The following is a 20672-nucleotide window of genomic DNA, read 5'->3' on the forward strand; positions in this document are numbered from 1 at the left end:
CCACAGTTTCCTTGTCTGTAAAATCAGAACTGTAATATTATCTGCTTCACAGATTACTCAGCCATGGTCTCTGCCTCTAGGAGGCAAAAATCTAACGGAGATTCCTCAGGATCAACCACATAGCTCATAAGTGGTAGGTTCAGAGTTTAAAGCCAGGTTTATACAACTCCAAACGTGCTCTTTTCAAATACATTGTGTTGTTTTCCTTTAAAATCCTCCTTTTTTCCCCTTCTTTAAAAGGAACAAAAATTATCTCTTTTTTTATAGAAGTGTTTATGAAATTTAAAACCAACTTATTAACTAAATTACTTTGGGTTGCAATAAAAAGAAAATAAAGTTGTCCTTGGTTATTTCTGGCAAGTTAGTTAAAACTAGCAGCATTCTGCACACATGTTTGAATCTCTGCCTGTGCTAACCTCCAAATGAGTGATTTGCAATTCTTAGCCTTCACACTCTACTTCCAGGATAAGATCAAGTATAATAAAGACATGTGGGATGGGGTACTGGGCAGATTTACTGACCAGGGGGAAGGAGAAGGAAACAGCAAAGACAGGCAAGAGAAGATAAAAAAGGGTGCTCCAAAGGCAACAGAGTTCAGCAGGTGAGACCAGAGGCTGGGAGATTTTCCAGAAGGGATGATGCACCCAAGGTCCAAGCAGTGAGAAATTTACATTTGTCTAGCAGTACTATCCAGGTGAGAGGGCAAGGAAGGGGAAGAGAACCCACATTATCTATTCTGAGTGAAACTACACATCACCGAGGGATGCAGAGCAGGCAGGAGGAGGCAGTCAAAGGGCTTGGACCTGGGCATAATTCCACCATGAACTCGTGTGCTGCGTGACATTCATATGAAATTTTTTATGGATTCAATGTAGCCATAGCTAAGTTGTTAGTCTAGGTTCTGAATGCAAGTAATCTGGGCTGGGCACTGAAGCTTCCTCATTGGGAAGAAAAGGATATGTATTTAGTATAAAACGACACCTTATGAGAACTGCAACATGCACAAAATGTACACCAAAACTATTCTAATTTAGAATAGCTGTACATCTATAATAGAAGAAAATTATTTCCTAATTAAAACACCTCATGCTTTGCAAAACAAACAAACAAACAAAAAAAGCCAACATGTAATTATTTTGCATTTCAAGAAGGGAAATAAAAATAAAATCTACAAACTATATGAGTAATTTTCATTTCTTCCCAAGCACTCAATCCACTTTCAACTATTTTTATGGTTACCTTGGTCACCGCTTTTGGAGAAAATGTAATTGCATCGACCATAGTGAGGAGGTCACCCAGGCGGAGGCGATCAAAGTACTTCATGCAGACATCATAGGCATGAAGCCACTCCGAGGAGGACTCTGGGGCTTGTTTAATGAGGTGAGGGTCTCCAGTCCAGAACAACTTCTGTAACCAGATGGTGTACAGAGAGCTTGGGGAAAGCATCTGTCCATCCTTTTCAGGGATTTTGGGAACAAGTTTGGAAATAGATAAGATATTTTGACTTGAAAGGACTGGCTCCAGTGCCTCAAGAGGGCTCATATTTTCATCTGTCAGCTTTTTGTAATTAAGACCTATTACAAAGAAAAGCGAAAAGAAAGTATGTAAGCAGTACATGCCACAATAAACATACAGGAGCTTTCTTGCATACACACCACCCTCTGCATGGCTGAATGAAAAGATCTACCAATTTAGCTAAAGTGGGTTTAGGTCTTCAGTTAGATAGGTCAGTAGATCTGAGTTCTGGTCCCAGCCTCAAACTAAATCAGCTGCGTGATGCTGGACAGATCACTCAACTTGTGCGCCTTCATTTCCTCATTGTACACGGGGACAGAAATGTATCCAGGTCCCTTCGATTCCCCACAACACCTATGCTTTTCCCTCTAGTGCATTCATTACGTTCTTTTGTTATTAATTTGGCATTTCACGAGTTACTTGAAGGCAAGGATTGAACCTTTGTCCTTATCCTCTGTGTCCAGGCCAATGTCTAATTTGATTACTCTATAAACAACTGATGAACTGAAAAAAACCTCTCTCAATTGCCATAAATTTTAAATAAATATAGATTTGAATGTGCTTTAAAAATTATAAAGCATCATATAAATTTTAAAGGTATTAAGGTTTTTAATTTCTTAGCTATGAGCATAAAGATACCATTCTAAAGAGTTCCACAATTTATCAAAGATTCAAAGGCTCTTATTTTCAGTGTTCAATGCATATTTTAAACATATAGGCTCTAATAAAGTGAAATTCTACTGAATTGCCTATTGTAAAGTGCCTCGGCCTGGCCATTTATATATATCAAATATAACCTATAGAAGTAGACCAAAAAAAAAAAAAAATCCCTAGAGGAGTAGTCCAAAACATTGGATTTTAGTATCAGGTCTACTATAATTAACTATGTGACTTTCAATAGGTTTCATACTTTTTCTGGTATTTCATTTGTTCAATCATAAGTGAAAGAGTTTGAAATATAACAACTAAGTCAATTAGCTTAAAAATTTTATAGTTTCAGAGCTTTGCCTACTATAATGCATACACAAGACTATATACAGAAAATTAATCCTTAGCTTTAATTTAAAAAAAAAAAAATGAGTTTAAGTAGGGAAAGAATCATCCTACCTGGTGCAACTACCTTAAATTTCTTCAGCAAGCGAATGTGGGTTTCTGGTTTAATGGCATATTTTCCCAAATCTGCACAACCACAGTTCTCCAGAAGAGTGAAATAATACAGCAGCCTTTCATGGTCAAAGCCACCAATAGTAGGGTAAATATACTTGACCATGTGCTTGTGAAAGGCTTCAGGATCAGTCTTCAAAGTCTCCAAGAGATGAAGGGCTTGGGCTCGATTTTCAATTTCCACTGTGGACAAACTGAAATTAAGAGCCAAAGAAACTGTTAAGGTTTGGTTCCATTTCTACCACTTCCCTGTGGTGAGGAAGGAAAAAAAAAAAAAAAGATTTGGTTCCTTTATTAAACAAAATGATTTTTTTAAAAAACTCAGGAAGATACACTTCTTCTCTTTTAGATCCCTTCTTCTTGTCTTTTTTTTTTTTTAGACAGAGCCTCAAGCTGTCACCCTGGGTACAGTGCTGCAGCATCACAGCTCCCAGCAACCTTCAACTCCTGGGCTCAAGCGATTCTCTTGCCTCAGCCTCCCAGGCAGCTGGGACTACAGGTGCCCACCACAATGCCCAGCTATTTTTTGGTTGCAGCTGTCATTGTTGTTTGGCAGGCCTGGGCTGGATTCGAACCCGCCAGCTTTGGTGTATGTGGCTGGAGCCTTAGCCTGCTTGAGCTACAGGTGCTGAGCCTCTTCTTTTCTTTTTTTTTTTTTTTTGTGGTTTTTGGCCAGGGCTGGGTTTGAACCCACCACCTCTGGCATATGGGACCGGCGCCCTACACCTTAGTCAGCTTTCATCAAAGGAAACAAACATACCTTAGATGGCTTTTGCTGCATGACCCAATTTCCATGCTCTCTCGTGTAGGATCACAGCAATGCTGTGAGGTAGGCATTACTTCACATTCCTGCACTTGGGAGAGCTGTTCAAAGATTCCTAGCTAGGCAATAAACCCAGATCTATCAACTGTCATGACAAACCATTCATTCACATCACAAGAAAAATTTAAAATCTCTGCTTCTTTACAAAAAATATACACAGCTATATTATTTTGAAAATTCAGGAAATGCTGAGGAGAAATAAAAACCCTCAAACTTTTAGACATAAGTTCTATATCAAAGAGTCTTGAATTGATATTTAATAAACCAAAATTATATACTGTGTTCAAATAAAATTAAAATAGGGGAAAAAAGATAACTGTACTTTTACTTGAATTATCTGTACCAATGCAACTTGAATAAAACACATACCTTAATATTTTCATCCTATCTTAGATATCTTTGTAATATAATTTTAAAATTAAAACTCAACTACGGTTAACACTGAGAAAAAGATTTCATGCATTTTTGTTTGGTGGATAGGTTTGCGTGTTTTCAAAGGGGGAGGAAGGAGTTAATTCTGGTCTTGTGTTTCTCCCTGGACCGGAGCCCATGTCTAGTGTAATCTCAATCCTGTGGAAGGATGAGTTTCTTACTCTCTAATTTTAAGAGTCCTTCAGGTGCCCTCCACAGTAACAGAAATGCCCAGCTTCCAGGCTTCTCAGAAGCAGTGATGAAGTATCTGAAGGCAGTACATGAGACCTCTGGCAGCCTCGGAGTTAACTTTCATATGATTTTAAAGCAACTACTTTGAAATATGATGACGTGTTTATTGAAATTACTACTTCTAGAAAGTGCCAAAAGACATATGTTTTTGGTTTATGTAGGTAAAGTTATTATCAATTTTGTTTTAAAACTTTTAAGAGAATGTGATAATACTTGGGATTATGGGATAATCCTCAAAGTCAAAATAGCAAATAATTTTTGCTTCAAGAAAAATCTTATTTTTCTATTAAGACACAGTTCAAAAATTTATAAAAATATCTCTGTCAATATGTCTCCAGTCTATAAATGTTTCCCTGGCTGACACATTTGTGCTGCTGGTATAAGCTGAATATCCTTCCATTATGGTGCTCAGAACATATTTTAATTATTTATTACTTTGTTTCTCTCACTAGACTGGGTTCTGCTTAAAGGCATAGATCATATCACATCATCTTTATCTTTAGTTTTTCAAAACAAAAGACCAGTATATAATACAAAGGAAATATCCAATAATGTGTCTTATGAATGCCAAATGGACAGTGAATGAGCAAAGATGAGGGGTCCCTGTGCACAGGCACTGTGCTCCGCACTGGGGAGGATATGAAGAGCTGGTCCAGCATGGAGCTTTCATCCAGGCTTGAAAACCCAGTCTAGTTATAATAAACACTTGATGTAAAACAATGGTATTGTTGACAAAGGGTACACAATTATAGTCCAATCAAGAGTAGGATCACTAAAAGCTATGACTGGGGAGGAAGAAGGAATCAATGATGGTGGCAACCTTAATGAAAAAAGGACTTGAGATTGGCATTGTGGAAGGCAAAGAAGCAGAAATCGAGTGAACAGAAGTATCAAGACAAGAAAGCAGAAGGCTCATACAAGAACAGTGAGTATAATGGCTGGCTGGTCAGAAAACAGTCTTGCTGCAATCACTATTCAAAGTGTGTGAAGTTGTCCCTGAAAGATATTGTGTGCACAGTGGTGCAGGACGGTGAATCGGGGATTTTTGATGTCCCTTCATAATTTGCCAAATTAAACAACATAACACAGCAACAAATAAGAAACTATATCGGTCTATTAAGATGATTCTTACTGACAAAGATTTGCAGGCAGAACAACGTGCCACATGGAAGAGGGAAAACGAAACTGCATTTGCTGCGTTGATTACTTGCTAGATAAATTACAGCTGCCCCCCAGATAGGTTACGTGACTTGTCCAGGACCAGGTGTGTGCCTGTTCACAACATCACAAAGCAGCCATCAATTCATGAAGGTGAAGCACCCACAAGAAGAAACACATCAAATACAAAATTCTTTCTGTAATTCATTTCTGTGAGAAATGAGTTCTCTCTCCTAGCAGCAATAATCTGAAAGAGTTGTCCTGTCATACTCCTTTCCTAACACCTGATAAACGGAGTATTTGAGACAGACCATCTACCAAATGGACGGTGACTAAATCATAACATCCGTGTTTGACTTGATTCTGAACATCTGTGATTTAGTACATCTGTGTTTGACTTCTTGATTCTGAGCATAGTCTCTCAATCAACAATCCTTTTCCCGGTGCCCACCGACTTATTCTTCTGCGCCTACAATTCAATTGGCCTGATAAGCAATTTTACCTAATTATCTTGTCACGGCAGACACTGGAATACTTTTACTGACACATGATAAACACCAAAACCTCCCTTTTCAGTAAATTACAATGTGCTAAGATCTTTTATAGATGCCAGTAATCAATAATCCATGTTAATAGTTTCCACTGAAAGAAACTGTTACCCTCCCTTTGGAGGAAGAAATGAAATCACTGCCTAGAAACCAATTTCAAAGAACTCACATTCAAGAGAGTAAAATGAAATACCACAAAAACACTGAGGACGTTTCACTAATCAAGTTAATGATTACCCTTAAAACCTGTTTAAGTGCTTCTTCCTGAACTAACTTTCAGCTATAAAGCGGCTTATATCTATAGTGCATATTTAACTTTCAGACATCAACTACAGGGAGAAGCTAGCATTAGGTGTACTCAATGCACAAGGAACACATTATTAGTACTAATCCCACGATTAAGGTGATCTGAAATGGATTCAAATTGTCAATCACCCAAAAATGTGATTCAAGAATACCACATATTGAAAGACTTTGTATTTGTATAAGAAAATAAATTTATTTCGATACATTTTTCTTTACTTAGCCTGGAACTGAATGATAATATAAATGCATTAGCTGGCTGAAAGGAATGCTTAGGAGGAGGAGGAAGAAGGCTTCTGGGAAAGGCTGGAGAGGGCAGCGGGGATGACAAAACCAGAAAGCACAGACGATCTGTCAGCATTTCTGCTTCTGTCGCCCCACACAGTTCTCATAATACCTCTCCGTGGAAGAACATATTACTTTCATTTTCTGAGGAAACTAAGGCTTAAACAAAAATCACAGAATTAATGAGAGGCGGAGACTGATTCCAAGTTGGGCCTTTCAGTTTCAGCTTTCTGCTACTATTGAATAAAGCAGATATTTTCATACTAAAATTCTATGTTGAGCACAGGTCAGACGCAGTAGATTGTAAGCATTTTCCCCACAGACTGACCCTAAAAGCATGAAGATCTATAATTCAAATGAGCGTCATCACCAAGTCTACCTTCCAAATTGTAATCACTCCTGCCTAAGGAAATTGATCCAAGATACTTAGCACACAAGGGACTCAGAATGAGTCTGACATGGCCGACTTGATCTGCAATGCTGCCCGATAGCTCAACATATGATTACTCAGGGAGAATGTGGTCAAATTATCATGGCATTTTTCAATTCTGCCAACATTTTGGTCAAGTGGTTCCACAAACTCAGAAACAATTTAACTAATTTTTCAATATTATCCAGATAGTTGAAGGGAAAATCAGTATCAAGTATCTATTTGGTGTCTATTTGTTGTCACACCACTACTTGGTGAGTGATCCGAACATAATGATGATGTTGACGGCCCTGTGTACAGCTTTGGTTCCTCCATAAAGAGCCTTATTACTTTAACCCTTCCAATTTTCCACACAATGTCAATTCTGACTGGCTTATACAGTCTGATATTACTACTTCTTTAACAAAAAACGTGTTGTTTCTTTTAAGAAACACCATAGCATAGAAATAGTAATAGACATCATTTATTGAACACTTATTATGTGCTAAGCACTATAGCATCTAATTGTTACAAATTATATATCTTATAATTAATATCACCATTGACTTGAAAAATAACTGTTCAAAAATCAGATATTCAATCTTAGGCTAATAGTCACCATGAGATGGGTTCACTAAGTCTTGTTTCCAGAATTAAAAATTATGGCTACATTTTTCTAAGTACCTACTACATATTAAGTATTTTGTATATATCCACTTAGTCTTACATTAGTTCTGCAAAATGGGCTGAAAATCACCATTTTTCAGAGGAGAAAACTTAACATGAGAAAGACAAAACAACTTATCTATCAAGAAGCAGTTAAGGCGCCAGCCACATACACCTGAGCTGGTGGATTCGAATCCATCCCAGGCCCTCCAAACAACAATGATGGCTGCAACCAAAAAAAAAAAAAAAAAAAAAAATAGCCAGGCATTGTGGCGGGTACCTGTAGTCCCAGCTACTTGGGAGGCAGAGGCAGGAGAATCGAATCGCTTCAGCCCAGGAGTTGGAGGTTGCTGTGAGCTGTGATGCCACGCACTCTACCCAGGGCAACAGCTTGAGGCTCTGTCTCCAAAAAAAAAAAAAAGAATACATAATACATAGGAAGGCCACAGAGCCATAGCCTGAAACACTTAGAAGACTGAAAGCCTGAGCATTTTCCACTGGATACAAAAAAGCCAAAATGCCTCTTCTTGTTTATATTTTGTGCCACCGGGAGGAGCTTTGGACTATTAGGGGAAAAATAGTGTTGAAGATCACAACGTGGAAATGAAGGTTACAGATACATGAAAGGAGTCACTTCCATTTTGGTAATGGGTAATAATTAGTTTTTTCCATTTTTTAAGACTATAATTTTATAGCCACATCAGACCAATCCAGCTCAACTTTGTCAACATCACCAACTTTCAGGCAAAAATTCTATGTATCTTCTATTTCCATTCAGAAAAAGGCAGATGCATCATAGTTTACTCGACTCACCACAGATGTATCTTGCTCTTACTCATTCTTGCCTCTGAGAACAAAAGAATTCTACCAGGAAATATGAATTTGACAAACAGCGCAGCACATTCAGAGTCCCTTTGACCAGGGGACTCCCCTCTAGCCCAACCCACGTGTCTGAAAGAGACAACACTAAACTAACCAAGACAGAAGAAGTGTCAGGATATATGTCGGCACCTGTGGCTCAGTCGGTAAGGCGCCAGCCCCATATACCGAGGGTGGCGGGTTCAAACCTGGCCCCCGGCTGAACTGCAAACCAAAAAATAGCTGGGCGTTGTGGCGGGCGCCTGTAGTCCCAGCTACTCAGGAGGCTGAGGCAAGAGAATCGCTTCAGCCCAGGAGTTGGAGGTTGCTGTGAGCTGTGTGATGCCATGGCACTCTACCGAGGGCCATAAAGTGAGACTCTGTCTCTACAAGAAAAAAAAAAGAAGTGTCAGGATATTTGCAACCCAAGAAAAATCACGTGGGTAACCACCTGAGTGACCAAAAAGCAGATACTGCATTAAATCAAAGTGCAGGATATGTTGCCTTCTTATTTAAACAACAAATATGAAGATGCAAAATGTCACCAAGTCTGACCCCTATTTAGCTCTTCTTTGCTGACTCTGTTCCAGCCACAGTGGTTTTCCTTTAGTTTACTTAAAACCACCAAGAACCTTCCTGCCTTTCTATTTATCTGCCTAGAACACCCTTTCCCCCATTCTTCGGTGATGACCTATTTTCTCTTCACATCCAAGAGAGGCTGGGAGGTCTTCCCTATCTGCTACTTGTGCCCTGACTTTAATTTTTTTTTTTTTTTCCCCAGACTTGTTCTCATTGTGTTGCCCAGGCTGGAGAACAGTGGCAGTATCATAGCTTATTGCCACTTAAGACTCTGGGATTCAAAAGATCTTTCTCCCTTGGACTCCTGAGTAGCTGGACTATAGGAGCATGCCACCCACGCCTGGCTAATTTTTCTATATAATGAGGCCTGACAATTAAGTTTGCAAACTCATCCTTAAAAAAATGCTACAAACTTCACTGCTGAGTATCACTCCAGGCACCTTTGATGTCTCCTTAGGAAGCTACACACTGATGCCAGCACCTAGCCTACCCTTCAAGGCAATTTTAGAACTCTTTCTCTGGAATGACCACCAAAGCTACTGTCATATAGTGCTCAAGGACATGCAACAACAATAGTGAATGCCATTCAGCAAGACACCGCCACACCTTAACATGAACACAGTCCTGAGACACTGACACCAAGGTTATGAAACCTTACAGGGTTGCTTGTACAGTGCTAAGAAAATAAATGTGTGGTGGCAAGTTCACAAACTCAGTTGTCAGACCTCATACAATAGCTTTGATGATCATTCCAGAAGACAAGTTCTAAAAATTGTTTTGAAGGGTAGACTAGGTGCTACATCAGTGGATGGCTTCTCAAGGGGAGTCCTCTGAAGGTGACTGTAGTGCTATTGAGCAATGTAGCACTTTTTCTAGGATGAGTTCATGAATTTTATTGTCAGACCTCATTTGTTTGTGTTTATGTGTCTGTGAGTTAGTTAGTTAGTTGTTTATTTTTTAGAGGCACTGTAACCCAGGTTGGAGTACAATGGCTCAGTCTCAACTCACCACAATCTCAAATTTTTGGGCTCAAACAATCCTTCTGGCTCAGCCTCCTGAGTAGTTGGGATTATAGATATACACTACCACACTGGGCTAATGTTCTTTATTTTTTGTAAAGACAGGCTGTCACTTACGTTGGCCAGGCTGGTCTCCAACTCCTGGCCTCAAGCAATCCTCCTACCTCAGCTTCCCAAAGTGCTAGGATTATAGGCATGCTCCATGGTGCCTGGTCCTTTATGGTATTTACTACAACTTTATTTGGTCTGTTTTCGAGTGTGAGTGTGAGGGGAGGGTCAGCATATAAGCTCAGTGATGAAAAGGAGGTATCTGTCTTGTTCAGTACCTTAAACCAAGCTTGGAATACAAAGATAGTATAATAACAAAATAACAATGACATTTAATGAATAAATACAGGACTCTTATATTAGCTGGAAGTGTTGTTTGAATTTGAAAATGATCGTGTCCAAAACTTAAAGACACTCATGGAATCAGACGAATGAACGGCAATAATAACAGAAAATAATTGTAGAAGCATCACTTTACACAGATTTCCTCTAATCTTTACGATCTTCCAAAGTGAAGATAACGGTCCTCCTGACTGAGAAAACAGTCCTTCAGGAGGATTAAGAAACATGCTCAGAGCGACACAGTTGGTGGCTGTGGCAGTAGATTTGGATCCTGAAATGCAAACTGGCTCTAAAATCCATGTTGTCACGAGGCCCCATGTACACTGGCAGTTACTGTTGTCTGTAAAATACAGCAGCGTGTCTAGACAGCCCGAGGTCTGCTGTGAGGGACGATTGATGACTCAGACTTGAGCTCAGGGGCTGAACATGCCCCAGTAGAACCAAGAGGCTGAGAGAGCCCCTGTCTGCTAGTTGGAAGTGACTCCAGGCACACACTGCCACTCAAAGCCATCATTGATGTTTAAAATTGTAAGAAGAAAAAAATGAAAGAAAGAAAATAAGGGGGAAAACGGAGACCAGCAACTCAAGTGTGGGTGTTTATGAGAATGATCTCTTTCTGGCACGAGTGAAATTCCAGGAATACCTGCCATTAACGAAGCACCAATTAACTGTGTGTCAGGTATTGTACATTAGACATTTTACTGGTAAATAATTTAGTATTTATTGCTCTTTACTTAGAGTTGTGGGAAATAAGCTTCAGAAAAACGAATTATCTTGTCCAAGGAGCCCCAGCAGGAGTGACACAAACAGGACTTGATCCAGCTGTTTCCATGTGAAGGCTCATACTTTATATGCTACGCGTTGCTGCCTCGCCAAACTCTGTCTCTGCCTGCTCTTATCTGCAAAGGTGCTGCTGCAGCAATAGCTTCAAAATCAACCAGGAGGAGGGGAATGTGCGCTTACAGGGAAATACACTTCACGGGGGGAAAATGACATTTTAAAGGAATAGCGAAGACAAAACCCTAGGGAAAGAATGTTCTTTTTCTCGTGATTCTACCTCTTACCTTCCCAGGGGCATTGACTCAACAAATAAATGCTAGGCAATTTCTATTGTGTTAACAAGGCTGATTTCAAATAACTATGTTACCAAGTTTGATTAAATAGTAAGACAAACTGCTGCCTTTTAAGTAAAGAACAGGGAGCACCCAACACCACTTGCTAAATCAATATTAAGTGCTTTGCCACTCTCAAGTAATGATGCCAGGAGGTAATGATTTCCTGCTTTTGTAATTGTGGCATATCTGCATAATCGCACCTCCATCAGGTGTAATGACATGCCGGCAACAGTCTTGCCCGTTACTCGATTGCCTGATAATTTATAACATATGCAGAGACCAATGAAGCATCCTGTTTGTACAGACATGACATCCTTTCATATAACATTCAGGGAAAGAAAGAAGATATTTAATAAAATGCCAGGATATTTTTAAATGCCAATATGCATTTCATAAGAAGCATTTATTTGAACATATTATTGTGCCTCAAAATGATGAACTCTGTACAATGTTTATTACAGATAACACTACCATGCATGTAGCAATTTGAGAAATACTTAAAATGTAGATGTTAAAATTTCAAAGTAATACAAAGTAAAGAGCAGAATTATAAGGCTTTCTTGACCCACCAGCAGGATTTGACCCCACTCAATACCCCCTCACCTTCTTTAAACCCTTTCAGCACATGCTTACCTAAAACAAAATGTCTCTGTGTTTCCTCCAACTTCTGCTGCTCTCTTTTTGTTCCTTTTGCTAGCAGCTCTTCCTCTACCATTAAATGTGGAAGGCCCTCAAGATCTGTCTTAAGTCTTTCTCCTTTCTGCATTCCATGTTCTTTCCCAAAGCACATCCACAAAATGTATCATCCATTTGCAGGCGACTCCCAAGTTAGCATCCCCAGCTCCATCTTCTCTTCTGAATCCCAGGTCTATATGACCCAACCACTGATCTAACCTTTTCTCTTGGGGGTTTAGCATGTGTAATTCCCCCATTCCCTGTCTTTTCTTCACCCTCTTTTCACAATTCCTTGACCACATCTAGTGTTCCCATCTCACTGAACAATGCCCACCATCAAACAGGTGGGCCAAGTAGGAATCTGGGAATGATTCTTAACATCTCCCTTTTCATTCACCCCTATATCTGAACTTTCAAATCCCTCCTCTAAGCTATGGTCATCTGTCATGGGGTCTGTTACCACACTAACTCTCTAACTGGTGTATACACGGCTATTCTGGCTTCCCTAAAATCTTTCAAAACAGTAGCCAAAGTGATCTTATCAAAATGCATATCTGGTCATATTATGTCCCTCTTGTTCACCAAAATCCTTACAGCCTACTGTTAATCTTAGGAAGATGTCAAAAGCTCTTGCTAGGGCCTCTGTGGTCTTGCTATAGAGCCTGGCTCCTCTGCCTCACCAGTCTCATCTCGTGTCATCTGCCACCTGTCTCCCTGGACCTCGGTAACACTGTCCATCTGTCAGTCCCTCAGGCTTATCATGTTCCTAACCAAAGTGCTTTTGCAATTACCCTATTCTCTACTTAGAAAATGGTTCCCTTCTTGCACAGTTAATTCTGACTTACTATTTAGGTTTCTTGTCATGAATTATTTCCTCAGAAAAGCCTTTCCTAACTATGCCAAACCCCCTAATTGGGCTCTATTACACAACATTTGTCAGAGTTTTAATTTTACATTTGCTTTTGTCATTAACTAATTATCAGCTCTCTCTCTCCCACTGTGAGTTCAAAGATAGCTAAGATCCCTGCTTTTGCTCACTATTGTAACCCTAATATCTAACACTGTATGTACCTAACATGTAAGAAAAAACCTTTGAACACATACATGAATTGAATACTGAAATATCTAATCCAAGGCTGTTATTACTGAAAAACAAAAACTAAAAGGCTATTGTTAGAATACTGGTGTATCAAAGAGGTACAAAGAGAGATTATACCAAGATACTAGTCTACCATAGCTGAAAAGCAAAATTGCAATTCTATTTTACAACTTCAAGATCCTTCTAAAATACTCTGTGAAAACAAAGGCATGGTAATAAGCATACACATGAATTGTGTGCTTACCCACTGTCGGTGAACAGGAACTCCAAGTGGGTCATAAAAACTTCCCAGCGGGAGACACTGTACCTCTGTGCCAGAGAAAGAGCAATGCTATAGACGTTTTCCTCCAGGGTTCTTCAGGAATGTTCAGCAGACCCAGGAAAGGGAAAGAAAATGTTCATTAGGGCTGCTCTCCAGTGGAGTGGGGTGCAGTCAGTTATACTCCTAAATAAAGCACTTCACAGTAGTTTGGGGGAAGTTCTTAAAGGAATTTTAATGTTCCTTTTTCACTGCTTTGTAATCTACCAAGAACTTGTCTAAACTAATGGTTCTCCCTCCTGGGTAAATTCTGTCTCCCAGGGGACATGTGACAAGTAGGGAGAGGAGGAGATGACAACCAGCTCCAGTGAGCAGGGGCCAGGGCCAGGGACTGCCCAGCACGCTACAGTGCACAGGAAGCCCCAACGGCAATGAAGCATCTAGTCAAAATGCCACTAGTGCTGCACTTGAAAAAACTAATCTGGACTCTGGAGCCCACAGCAAAAAAAAAAAAAGTGCATCCTTATCCTGTGGGTAGGTATCAGAAAGCATGATTAGTTACTCAACAGATTTTTATGTTTTCTATACCATGCCAGGTACTGAGCTGGCTGCTTTAGGACATAAAAAGCAACAAGACAGGAGATGTGAACCAGCAACAAATGCAGTGGTGATAGCGCTAAGAGAGGACTACAAAGCTCTGTGCCAAAGGAGGAGAAAGTGATCAAAGTGAGCTGAAGAGTAAACACGCACTAACTCAGCAAAGCTGGACAAGGGGGAGAAGACACGGATGAGTGTCCAGAAGGTGGAGGAGAAAGGCTGTCACAGCGAGGAACGCAGGGTCCTCAGGCCGCTAAGGGACCTGTGCCCCCCTCTCCAGGAGGTGGAGGAGAAAGGCTGTCACAGAGAGGAATGCAGGGTCCTCAGGCCGCTAAGGGACCTGTGTCCCCCCTCTCCAGAAGGTGGAGGAGAAAGGCTGTCACAGCAAGGAACACAGGGTCCTCAGGCCGCTAAGGGACCTGTGCCCCCCACTCCAGGAGGTGGAGGAGAAAGGCTGTCACAGCGAGGAATGCAGGGTCCTCAGGCCGCTAAGGGACCTGTGTCCCCCTCTCCAGGAGGTGGAGGAGAAAGGCTGTCACAGAGAGGAATGCAGGGTCCTCAGGCCGCTAAGGGACCTGTGCCCCCCTCTCCAGGAGGTGGAGGAGAAAGGCTGTCACAGTGAGGAACGCAGGGTCCTCAGGCCGCTAAGGGACCTGTGCCCCCCTCTCCAGGAGGTGGAGGAGAAAGGCTGTCACAGAGAGGAATGCAGGGTCCTCAGGCCGCTAAGGGACCTGTGCCCCCCTCTCCAGGAGGTGGAGGAGAAAGGCTGTCACAGAGAGGAATGCAGGGTCCTCAGGCCGCTAAGGGACCTGTGCCCCCCTCTCCAGGAGGTGGAGGAGAAAGGCTGTCACAGAGAGGAATGCAGGGTCCTCAGGCCGCTAAGGGACCTGCGCCCGCCTCTACAGGCAACAGAGAGTCAGGAAAGTCACTGCCAGATCTGATGATCTCCAGGCATATAAGGACTTCTAAGAAAATGGCCACATCAATTCCTAGAAAGAGTATTGCTAGACCCCTATATCCCCTAAGTAGAGAAATGCAAGACAGATTCTTAGTTGGTTTGGGAAAAAATACAGAAGCAGAAATGAAATTTCTGTTATTATTAAGGTGCACTGCTAAGACTGTCTTTCCCTTGCTAAAGAAACCACGGTATTTATGTGCTTGATCAGCCAAGGGTTGGCAAACATTTTCTGAAAAGGGCCACATGGTATATACTGCAGGCTTTACTGCCACACAGTCTGTGGCAAAACCTTGTTTTTATTTATTTATTTTGTTTGTTTGCTTTCCCAGAAACCTTTAAAAATATAAAAAGCATTTTTTGTCGTGGGCTATTAAAAAGAGGCCAAGGATTATGTTTGTCAGCCTATGGTTTAGGTCAGTTTAAATCAGAAATTACTTCCTGAAGAATTTCAGAGTACTATCTTCACATGGAGGAATGGGAATTCCCTGGGAATGAGGTCTGTTACTATCTCATCCTTTCTATTACGAGAATCTGGCACACTGCTTGGCACAGAGACACACTAAGTATTGAAATCTTCTATCACTTGATAAAGGTGGGAAGGACTCAAACAATGTTACGCCCTCTTCAAAGCTACCCTGCCTGAACCCTTAGAATGTACGTGTCTTATTTATGACATACAGACAATAAAGGAAATAGACAATGCCCTTATAGCAAACAGCTGGCATTAAAATAGAGCTAGAGAGATACAATGAATAAGATAATGAAGAATGATCCTATTGTGTACAAGTGAAAGGAGAGCTGGAAAACAGGAGGACGCAGGGCTTTACGGATCTTGTATCCAAAACATCGAAATCCCATCTCCAAAAGCAGCAAACCCACGGAAACATTGAGGCACTTTAAAGAAGCCGTTCAAAGACTGCTGTATATTTTTCTAAGCCACAGACTGTAGGGAAGAATCTATTATATATTTGTCAAAAGCATATATTTGTCCTCTAGGATAGACTTCAAATAATATATGCTAGTTGGATACTTAAAAAAAGAAAATAAAGGACAAAAGCTCTAGCAAAATGTAAATTATGATTGACATGCCTTGCCTTACAAACTTGTATTCTGCATAACAACCCTCCTCTAAGAAGCCATGTACATGGTAGCAAGAATTACAAAACGCCCAAACAAAAACATTGGACGTGGCCGTTAGAAACTCAGGCTCAACAACTGACGGTGTGTGACCTTAAGAAACTCTTCAAAGCTCTTTGGTTTTTAGATTCCTTTTCCAAAGAGTGAGGAGATTGGACTAAACAATCTCTTAGGTCACTTTCAAATTAGACATTAAATGATTCTATGAAATTATGAGCCTCCAGGAGAATAGAGTAGAAAAAAAATATTCCATGTTTCCTTTCTTAATTGAGACCAGTAGGTTGTTCCTACTATCTTTCTTTTGACCTCTATATTCTGTCTTAATCTAAAGATAACTTGGATATATTCTAATAGGGAAGAAGTGCAGGCTAATGTAAAATTATCAACGGGTACCAAGGCTTGTTTGTGACTTTCTCAAGAATGTAAATGATAGTGCTAAAAAATAATACACACTACTACCATAATCAAGACAGTCCTTGTTATTTTAAAGTAATTTATCAGGAGAGAGCAATAACTATTAAATGTGGGTACAACTTAGTTTCTTAACCTACACTGGATGGCATGCCGCTGCTCCCGCAGTAATGGAAGCGATTATAGGGGAAGGCACGTGATGCTGCGGAGAAGACGCACCAAGTCCAAACAACACTCACAGCTGCTGTCCTCACTGCCTATAGAAACACCAGGCCAGCGCTTCAGCACGCCTGAGCATCATTTTATCTCATATGGTCACTTCTGAAGAGTAAAAGATGTCTCTAAAATAAACTTTACAGAATAACTTGCGCAGTGTCTTACTCATGGTAAGCACCCAATAAATCGTGCCATTAAAAACTGTTGTGAAGGAACACACTTTCCCATCTTCTGACACGTAAGTACTTCTCTTTTGATCTGAATTACAAAAAGAAAAAGCAATTTCCTTTAGTTTTAGCCATACTAAAACTAAAGGAAATTCCATACCTAGAAAACAATTCTTCCAACTGGGACTTGAACTGAATTTCCATCTCACACAAAGGTCTGCTCTTCCCTTAACAGGAATAAGGGGCAAAAGGAAAAAATAGCAGTTGCCTCTCTCTGACAGCAGAGACTAGTAAAGCCAGCTGGCTTCTCTCTCTAGAAGCCCAGGTACCATGAATTGCAATTCTGGATTTTCTTCTGCTATTAAGTCACCTGTATCTAATTTTTAACATACTGAAGAAATTAAACTTAATGCACTTTGCAAAGTGAGATTTCTTGCCAGGAATAAAGGGCAATTTATTTTTAAATTTCTATCATAAGCTTCACACTTTTCAACCCTGACCAGATGCTATTACCTCTTACAAGGTCATAATCTTGGTAATGAACTATCAAAATCATGGGAAACTTAAATAGAAATTTCTTTAAAAAAAATAAAGTTTTATAACTTAAAAATCATTATTTTAAAATAATAATTTAAAAATCATAGGAAAATATTTTTAAATAGTCAAAATGTCTGCATCTATTGATCTGTTTAGGAAGACACACATGTTCCACAAAAGACTGATGAAGTGGAAGAAAGCCCTGTTCATGGTAATCAGAGATGTGTATTTTCAAAGAACTGTGAATAATATTCCTGATAATTCAACCTGTTCTTCTGAAGTTTAAAGCCATCCTCTATACCTTTACTTTTCTTTTTTGAACAGATTCTGAAGGTATAAGTCCACCCCTTTTGAGACAAAGGTATCCCTTACTCTGCTAGACCAAGGATAGTTTCCCTTTTATACTGGTCATCCGTGGTAAACCGCTGCACATCCACACCCTTCCCAAGGCCCTGAAGGACTTGAGCTTGAGTGAAATCCAGGAGACGCTCATTGTAGTAGTGTAACTGTGTGGTCAGTGAGACAAGGTCTTCAGGCCAGGCTTCACGTCCATGACGAGTTATGTGCCTGGTGACCATCTTGATAAGCTCTTCAGGATCGGCCTATGAGCAGCACAGAAAATAATAGATTTTACAAACATCATACAAATATGAGCAAATTTGTAATTTGTAACAAAGAAAAAAAGACCACGTCTGCAGAGCACCTGTTTGTCTCTTCACCCACTATTGCCATTTAACAAGGCTCACGCTGCTCTGTGAAGTCAGCTGCAGAGGTGCTTCACCCACCTTGCAGTCCACAAAGACGGGGCACAGAACTGGGCCTAGACACAGCTTTCTGGTCCCTTGCACTATTCTTCTACGTTAAAAACCCCCACCCACTTTAAAATATAATACATTCTTGTCGTAAACCTTTACACATTTGTTTCCCAATCACCTGAGTGTTCATGGTAACTCATTGTAGAAGTAATTTTCATCACCATTGCCTCTGGATAAGTTTCCTATGGACCACCATAAGTGTTCTCAATAAAAACGCTGCAGTTCGGTAACCTCACTATAAATGGATGGGCAGCTGAGAAGAAAATATTTTCTCCACGGATAACTTGGAAGAAACAATTCACCCTCTTCCTGGAATTATAAATACTTCCAGTTGTATAAAAAAGCATCCAATTCATTTTACTCCGCTCACTAGGGTACCGTTCTATGACTCTTAGCAGCTTCTCTAACAACAAAATTATTCAAACAGAACAAAACCTGGAATCCAACTGACAGGAAAGGAGAATAAGTGATTAACTGGCCACATTTATTTATATTATAGTCTGGGTGTCAACAAAGTAATAGCAACTCAGCCATAATTCTGGAATTACTTAACATGGAGCATAATACTTAAACAGCATTAATTCAATCAATCCTAATTTGGGGGAATTCATGGTACATATTTTAATATAAGCAAATTAGAAAAAAAACAAGACTCTACCTTTGGTTCTCAGAAACACATTCCTAATTATAGCAAGCTGTCAGCATTTCTAATGTGTGAGCCATTGTTCTGAGGCACACAGGAGATTTGTCATTGTCGAGTCTATATTACCAAACCTAGCCTGACAGTCTCTCTCTTGATGCTATTAAGGAACAACCTGGGAGTACTGACAAAAACCAATTAAAGAAATGCTCCTGAATTCTAGCAGGTGGATTTGAATAAAAGTCAACTTTATCATGTTTAATTTTTTCCCTTGCCTCTATGCGCACACAGAGTCTTACTCTGGCTTTGAAGACTAACTTTCCTACAGTAGGACTATCTTTTCACCCATTCAACAAATATTATTTTTGTGCACTCATTATGCACCAAGTGGTATACAAGGAGGATATAGCTCTTTCCTCCAGGAATGGAGTCTACTGGGAGAGACAATCAGGCAAACTGTAACACAAGGTGACAGCAGTAAGCATGGGGCACTGTGGGCATACAAAGGAGTTGGGCTGGGGCAAGTGTCACAAAGTTTTTCTGGAAGACTTAGTAACTGGGCTAAGTACTCCGGTACCTGTAGTAAAGAGGCCAGCAAAAACTAGAGTGACAGAATCCAGTAAAGGGAAGAGAATGTGCTAAGGCCTTTCCTTGATGGAGTGAATACCAAATCTAACTGCTAATAGAGAGTGATGTGGGAACCAGCTGCATATGAAGTGTTTCTGGCAATGGACATAGGAAAGAGGATCACACACCTCAGCTCTTAGTGCACCTGAGGCTGAAATTTAACTCAATTCTCTTTCTGCCTATGTCCAAACACTTTAGGGCACCATCCTCAACCATAAAAAGGGCACAGCCACCCCTGCAGTTTTGGGTCCCTGGTGGTGCTCAGGGCCAGCGGCCCATCTACACCTGCCCCGTCCCACGGGTGTGCTCTGCTGCTATCTGCTGTCCTCTCACTGCATCTGGTCAGCACCTTTCCTGCCCAGCTGTAGAGAGAGCAAGACCAAATACCTAAAGATTAGGGTTCACGGTGGCAGGAAAGCTCTTTTGAGTTATTCTTTGAAGAAGATCCTAGAACCCCAGATTGACATTCCACCAGCAAACCCATGTTCACCAAAACGATGAAGAAGGCTTTTCTTCACATATACATGCATACTTTCACTGGTGGTTTCAGGCTAAATTTCTCAGCCTAAACTGGTCCGATGCACTCTGTAGGAAAGGCTACAGCCATCTAAGCTGCTTGCATGTGTAACCACACGGCCTCTCTACCAGGCCGCTGTTTCCACCCTGTCCTCATGGAATCAGCCGTCTCTATTCTACCAGTAATTCCTCACAGTGTGTGTTCCACATTCATTTTCGATGTTTTATTTTCTAACATCTCCAAGATTTGGTACACGTATGCAAGACAGGCCTACGTACTTTTCACTGATCATCAGTAGTACAACACCCCCCATTTCTGTTCTCTCTGTATTCTAATACAATTTATGAAACAAATCTTAAGGTCAGTGGAAAACAGAACTGCAAAATGGCAGCATGTAGCAATAATGAGCATAATTACTGTAAACATTTACACAGGCTCTTATTTATCCTGCTGGAAGTTTCACGTCTCCACAAAAAACCTCAGATTCATATGTGGCAACAAAGTATGTATTATTTCCTTTTG

The 20672-nt window shown here is 40.4% G+C and overlaps 1 protein-coding gene across 2 annotated transcripts in view; it reads right to left on the reverse strand.

Annotated features, from left to right (window-relative positions):
* The window catches only part of NBAS (NBAS subunit of NRZ tethering complex), a 408191-nt gene that overhangs the window by 102215 nt on the left and 285304 nt on the right, over positions 1-20672 (reverse strand). For both annotated transcript variants that reach the window (XM_053587868.1, XM_053587869.1), the window contains 4 exons: positions 17924-18153; positions 13514-13624; positions 2623-2873; positions 1240-1574 (listed from right to left, as the gene is read on the reverse strand). In XM_053587868.1, the coding sequence (XP_053443843.1) occupies positions 1240-1574; positions 2623-2873; positions 13514-13624; positions 17924-18153 (927 nt within the window). The remainder of the gene's footprint in view (positions 1-1239; positions 1575-2622; positions 2874-13513; positions 13625-17923; positions 18154-20672) is intronic.

This window comes from Nycticebus coucang, chromosome 4 (assembly GCF_027406575.1).
Source record: "Nycticebus coucang isolate mNycCou1 chromosome 4, mNycCou1.pri, whole genome shotgun sequence".
In the NCBI taxonomy this organism is placed as follows: domain Eukaryota; kingdom Metazoa; phylum Chordata; class Mammalia; order Primates; family Lorisidae; genus Nycticebus; species Nycticebus coucang.